The sequence below is a fragment of the Trichogramma pretiosum genome, unplaced genomic scaffold (assembly GCF_000599845.2).
Source record: "Trichogramma pretiosum strain Unisexual culture from Peru unplaced genomic scaffold, Tpre_2.0 scaffold113, whole genome shotgun sequence".
NCBI classification, from domain to species: Eukaryota; Metazoa; Arthropoda; class Insecta; order Hymenoptera; family Trichogrammatidae; genus Trichogramma; species Trichogramma pretiosum.
This window is the reverse complement of record NW_019640797.1, coordinates 176980-183604: the sequence shown is the minus strand read 5'-3', so window position 1 is coordinate 183604 and position 6625 is coordinate 176980. Positions and strand designations below refer to the sequence as shown.

The 6625-nt window shown below is 38.2% G+C and overlaps 1 protein-coding gene across 1 annotated transcript; it reads right to left on the bottom strand.

The window, feature by feature from the left end:
• Nucleotides 1–3643: 3643 nt before the first annotated feature.
• LOC106659683 lies at nucleotides 3644–5523 on the bottom strand. The gene is made up of 2 exons (XM_014382358.1): nucleotides 5509–5523; nucleotides 3644–4327 (listed from the first exon to the last, which is right to left on the bottom strand). The coding sequence occupies exons 1-2, from the start codon at nucleotides 5521–5523 to the stop codon at nucleotides 3644–3646; spliced, it is 699 nt and encodes a 232-aa protein (XP_014237844.1).
• Between the last annotated feature and the right edge of the window lie 1102 nt (nucleotides 5524–6625).

The window sequence follows — 6625 nt, the reverse complement described above, 5'->3', positions numbered from 1 at the left end:
CGCGGGCGCTAAAATTGCCCGACTCTTTCTCTCGTGCGAGCCTTTTAAATTTCGACGCGTGTGCATAAGCTCGTAAGAGAAATGAAAATGCGAGCGAGAGAGAGAAAAAATCTAAGCTGCTCTAGATCGCGGCGGCGGCGGTGACGGCGTATAAGCGCACAGCTGCTGCTGTGTATTGTGCGATATACGCGTATGCATGTCTTTTTCTTTTATACGAGTTTATCTAGGCTTTTCCTCAGGCAGGCGACTCGCTGTATGCGTTCCGGTTGTTCCGAAACTGCTGCTGCGCGCGCACGCGTATATCCATATTATTGTTCGCGGAACAAAGACTTATTTAAGCTCGGAGGCAGCAGCTAGACGCGCGCGAGAGAGAGAGAGAGATATTTAAAACGGGTTCTGTGTTTATAATATAATACGCGTATCTCTCTCTCTCTTTCTCTCTCTTTCTATAGCTCCGGATTCGCACTCTCACTTTTTGCACAGCGACGAGGCTGTTTATAATGGTTTTCGAAAATTCATTCGACGAAATTTGCGTATACATTATATATTATACATATATCGCAGCTGCTGCCCAGACAAGCAAAAATGCAGCAAGTTACTCGACGAAAAAAAAAGAGATAAAATAAAAATCAAAGAAAAACACGGGCGCGCGTATATTATTTTAGCCTCGTTGCCCAGATATACATAGTTCGATCTGAATCATAATTGTTGTATATACACGTACGGACTCTCGATTCCTCGTCTCGTGTATAACAATGATCGCACGCAGGCCGAATCATACCTTTTTTCAGCTGAATCATCTCTCTTGCCTTTGACCGAGATTCGTGCCGAAGAAAAAGTACATCATAGCGATCCGCGACTTATTATACTTTTACGTATATCCCGTGAAAAATTGCGCGCCAAATATACATTTTTTTTATTCGTTCTGTTAAAGGGCCGCGACCGATCGCATCTCGAGAGTCCGAAAATAATTATACACTCGGCAATAAAATTATCGCAACAAAAAAATCCATCGAAATTTAGTCGATTTTCAAATGCTTTCTTCTATCTTAGGCTAGATTTATCGTATCGACACGCTTTTTTTTTTATTTCTTGGAAATTTTGTCCTCTTTAAATCCATATAAATTAAGATAAGATTCGAGTTAATGTTGAGTTACCAGTAGTATTTGAGCGCGACACTAAAAATTACTGAAAAAAAATAACTGTTTGAACGTGTACCAGTAACACAGTAATTTTTCTATCGAAATCTAACATACACCATCGCAAAGTGCTCTTTTTAACGAGTAATTTAAAAAAAAAAGACCTCTACGATTTTTTTAACGCCCTGTAGGTCGATTTGAAGGTATGGTTTATGTACGCAAAAAGCCCAGAAAATCGTCTTGATTTCAGCTAAACGGGAGATTTTACGTACTTTAAATGGTATCTTCAAAACGACCTACAGGACGTTAAAAAAATCGTAGAGAGGTCTTTTTTTTTAAATTACTCGTTAAAAAGAGCACTTTGCGATGGTGTATGTTAGATTTGATAGAAAAATTACTGTGTTACTGGTACACGTTCAAACAGTCATTTTTTTTCAGTAATTTTTAGTGTCGCACTCAAATACTACTGGTAACTCAACATCAACTCGAATCTTATCTTAATTTATATGGATTTAAAGAGGACAAAATTTCCAAGAAATTAAAAAAAAGCGTGTCGATACGATAAATCTAGCCTAAGATAGAAGCATTTGAAAATCGACTAAATTTCGATGAATTTTTTTGTTGCGATAATTTTGTTGCCGAGTGTACTTTGACGCAGGGCGAGTGACTCCGCACTATGTGTGTCTTAACTAGAGTTGTACAATGACTGGACATTTTTCAATTGAGAATATGTCCTTAAACGCGACGGAAATATGTCAGTCACGAAATCTCTGCGAGTGACAAAAACAAAACTCTCGTTCACATCGAGATCGCTGGAATTGTATCGTCACAAATGTGGACACATAACGGACATGTGACGGACATCTTACCGACATTTTTTCGTGTCCGGTCACGCTACAACTCCAGTCTCAACGCACTCATCTATCTTTATATACATAGAAAAAGAAACCGAAGCAACTCGGCTCACGGCGATAAAAAAGGAAAAAAGCTCTCGGTTATAATATTAGCTTCGTTCGCTAGCGGTCAACAAGCTAACACATGTATATATTTACGTATAGATGCACGAGCAGCGTAATAAAAGACATCGTGTGCGTTTATCCATGTTATTATCGCATAGGCGATCGAAACTCGCCGGTAGCGATCTCTGTGCAGCATACTCAGCTTCGTAAAAAAGGGAGGAAAAAAAAAACAATTCATCGATCGGTATCGGCACGTGTATGATCCGTGAGATCGCGTCTCGCTGCTGCACTGCAATCTCTCTCTCTGTCTCTGTCTCTCTCTCTCTCTCTCTCTCTCTCTCTCTCTGTATACAATGCAAGATGCATAAATGAATGAGTCATTTGCAGCAAGTTATATTTTATATCAAATATATTCATACACAAAAAGTCTTACTAAGCTTTATTTTAGATGCACAAAGAAATATTTTATGAAAGCTAATTGTGAATAAATTAAAAATCATCTATTGAATTTGAACAAATTAACATGGGATTGCTTATCATATTAATTACTCATTAATTTCGAAAAAATTTCTAAAAATATTTATTCTGTGTTTTCTGTTTTTTCTGTGTCTACTCGAGTACTAAACAATATGCTGCTTACAAGAGCTTTTCTTTCACAAATTATTTTTTGAATTCAATACCACATCCCTTGAACAGACAGAAGTCAATCATTGTTTTGTTATCCATATATTATTATATTAACTTTGATTACCAAAGGCATTTTTCTTTTATCTACAGTTGAAATAGTAATCTGCAAAAATAATGTCATTATGATAAACCTTTTATAGTAATCTGATTATGTACAAGTAGCCCTGAAAAGGACCATATTGCGTACGGCAAAAGTTTTCACTTCGCTTATTATTTTTAGCGGCAACGTACACGCAGGCCAGGCACGGTTGCGCACAGCTCTGTGCGATGGTTGTGTGCGATGTGTGTAACGTGTACGATGGTGCAATAGAGTCTGTATCGAAATTAGTCTTATTCTTGTAATTGGTATTGATTACGAAGTTGATAAGAGATTCTAGTCACGTCTCGGATACATAGGACTATGTCTGTAATATTGGATTTGATGGATTCCGTGAGAAGCTAATTGATTTTTTTTAGACGAAAAAGCCTCGGAAAAATGGATGTCGGTAAGTTATGCCTCGTACGCATAGCATAATTCTTATTAATTAGTTTAACATATAAAAATGGAGAAATTATAGATATCTCAATTTACCGTCACGCGTAAAGCGATATTCTTGTCACAGCCAGAAATGATTCCGTTCAAAATATTAGTATATGTTTCGTTTTTACTGTGTCATAAATACTTATGTTTATTTGAAATGGAATGGTAATGGAACATTATAAATAAATTTGACATGGATGTTTATTGGTATAAAAAATATCTGTTTATTTCATTTCATTAACTCAATTATATTATCACAGTGCAAGTAACTTCTAAGAATTAACAAATTTCGCTTTATTAGTTGGCTGTACGTGTCCACTTATAAGCCGATCGAGGCTTCATAATTTTATTGCGATGTCCAGTCGGCCAGAAATGTTTGGCGTATGGCGGCAGATATCGCCCGAGCCTTCGACCACGCCGTCGCGCTCGTCGACGCAGATTTGTCGAAACATCATGCGTATATCAGCACAGAAAGCGAATTTGTAAGTTCGCCAACGGAGTAGCACCGTCCAAATGTCACGCTGGAGCTTTGGTCCCCGACAAAATACGTCGTTCAAGCTCACTTCAGTAGAAGTGGGCCTGGAGGCGTCAAACACGACACGAAGCTTCGGACCGTCGTTTCCCTGCTGCCATATGCCGTGATGCGGTATGTAGTTTGAATGGCTCTCAGGTGCATCGATCTCAGATAGCTGGAGTCTCCTTATGTGACCCATCTGCTCATACGTGTCCATGAAGAGGCGATACTCTTCGGCAAATTCCGGTTGACGATTCATGCGGCGATGCAAATTGCGCAGCGTTGCACGAGCCGACGCTTCGCTGGTTCCCAACGTTCTGGCTGCATCAGGCTTCACAGGAAGCCGCACTACATAGCGACCGGTGTTATCTCGCTGATGCTGGGCGAACATCTGTTCGCAGTGACTGTCGGTCGGTGATGAGCGCTGCGCAGGTGGAACGTCCTCCAACTCCCAAAAGCGTTGGAGCAGTGCAATAAGTTGCGCGTGCCACTTGGGGGTCTCCTCATCCTGTAGACAAGAGAGGCAAGTAGCAGCCTCACGAGAGCCGCACGTGCGTTGTCGGTAGAAAGCCAGCCTTAAGTACTGAGGCTATATTGGAAGAGTTGAATCAATTCGAAATATATAACTTTTCTAACGGCCAGTTTGACTTGAAACCGCAAAAGGATCCTGTGTGGACAAATATTTGCTCTGCTCTCGACAACAAAATTCAAGAAGTCAACTTATTTATAAAGCTAAGGAAAAATTTGTGCAATTTGAGAACTCTGTATAACCAATCAAGAGGTTTCGATAATCATGATTTGTCGGAAAAAGTGATTGATGCAGATTTAGAAAATGATATTAGTGAAAAAGTTCAATCAACAAAAGTTCAATCAAAAAGTTCAAAAAAGGATTTATGTGAAGATATAGTGTTGACTTCTGAAGATTACAATAAAATGTGCCCGATAAGTTCAGATGATAAATGCAAGAAAGTTCTGAAGGCTGGGGAGACATGTCTTCAAGAGCCTGTTATTGATAATAAAGTAACTTTTCAAATTGAGGCTACTGATACTAGAAATCAACTGCATACAAAGAAAAGAATGTTACGTGGTATCGCAATGATTTATAACAAATGTCACATTTGTTTCGATTCTTTTATGTAAAACAGTTTTGTGTAAATCGAGGTTATTTTTTGCTCCGAGCGAATCGGAAAAAATCTCACTTTCACTAGGTTTGCCCTTACGAAGTTCAAGCTCATTTTCCAGGTCCAATAAACCATCCAAAATTTCAGATAAAAGGAATGAGTCCTTATGACGCTCGAGGTCACTTTCTTGTCTAAATGATATATTACAAAATTCACATATAAATAGTCTATTAATACTGTCCTCACTGTGCAACTCTAATTCACTTTTAAAACACATTTTTATATGTTTCTTTTTCTTTTGACGTTATGCGAAGTTTTACGATTAAAGACGATACGAAGATATACTCGGGAAGCGAGCGTATATGTTTACGGCTTGGCTGTTGGAAACTCACTAACGCTTGACCTGTATTTGAGGGTATATTTATAGCTATTACGCGGACGTCGGAGAGATTCCTACGAGTTGACTTAGTATTACGATTCACTGCAGTCTCTCTTAGAGTCAGGTTGTTTTAAACTTAAAACAACCATATCTTTTGTTATAGAAATATTTGAGAGTTTTTAAACGTACCAAATTAAAGGTCATTTTGTGTTCTTTAAGGGTATGTAACCATCATTGTGGTTTAAGTTTACCTAGCATGTCAAACAGAAGAAAAAAAACGAAAGCAATTTGAAGCGCTATTCAATAGTTGAACGTTTGACATTGTAGCTCAAGTAAAAATTCGAATAATCCTAGGCATATTTATGTCTTTGGAAAGGTCTTTAAAATGCGAAAAAATTGGTTGTACTTGCATCTTAATAGCAGCGAAATTTCTCAACTTACAGCCATACGAAGGTAGGAAAAAAAATATGTACAAGTAGCCCTGAAAAGGACCATATTTTCAGGCAAAACTTTTCACTTTGCTCATTATATACTTGAATATATACATCTGTGAGTGCAGCAGCAGCAGTACGAGTCACTGCAGTCTCACGGGATTTGACTTTACAGTCTATATACAGTTTTTACGATCTTTTCTACGCATTCGCGTAAATATAGTCACGCACTGAGAGAGTAAAAGCATAGTGGCTGTCAGCGTCGCATGGCTACAGCGCCCATTCGCAATACAGTGACTCAACGGCCGAGAGTCCACTGACGGTACGTTTTTGCGCGGCTGTTGTACAAAGAAGCGTAGTCGCTTGGGTATTGCGCGGGCTGAGAGCTAACGTCGAAGCTAACATAACAGGTGTTGTTTTATACAGCGTGGTGACTGCCGGTGTATAACGCATTTCTAGTATCACCGTGCAGCTCGTATACCAGTGAATTATTTTGTTATATTTGCTACAGAATTCAATAATGGAAGCATTTATAGAAAAATACAAGATCTCTTCACAAATAAGAGATTTGTTGCAAGGTAAGTCAATCATTGTTTTTATGCATTTGACTTCCAATAAACCTCATGTGGTATTGTGTGTTATTGCGTGCTTTGTGGATTGCTTATTTTTTGAACTTTTTTATGTCTAAATCACTAATTCTCATTATAAGCTAACAATATCACAATAGGTTCAATTGTAACTCTTTTAAGTTTTCATTATTTGAATGATTTTCATGTGAGTTTAGGTCATTCAGTATACCTCATTGCTTTAAGTTTTATGGGTTCTAAATAGTTAATGTGCTTCAAGTTGAAATTTCTTAAAAATGTCTATTTACC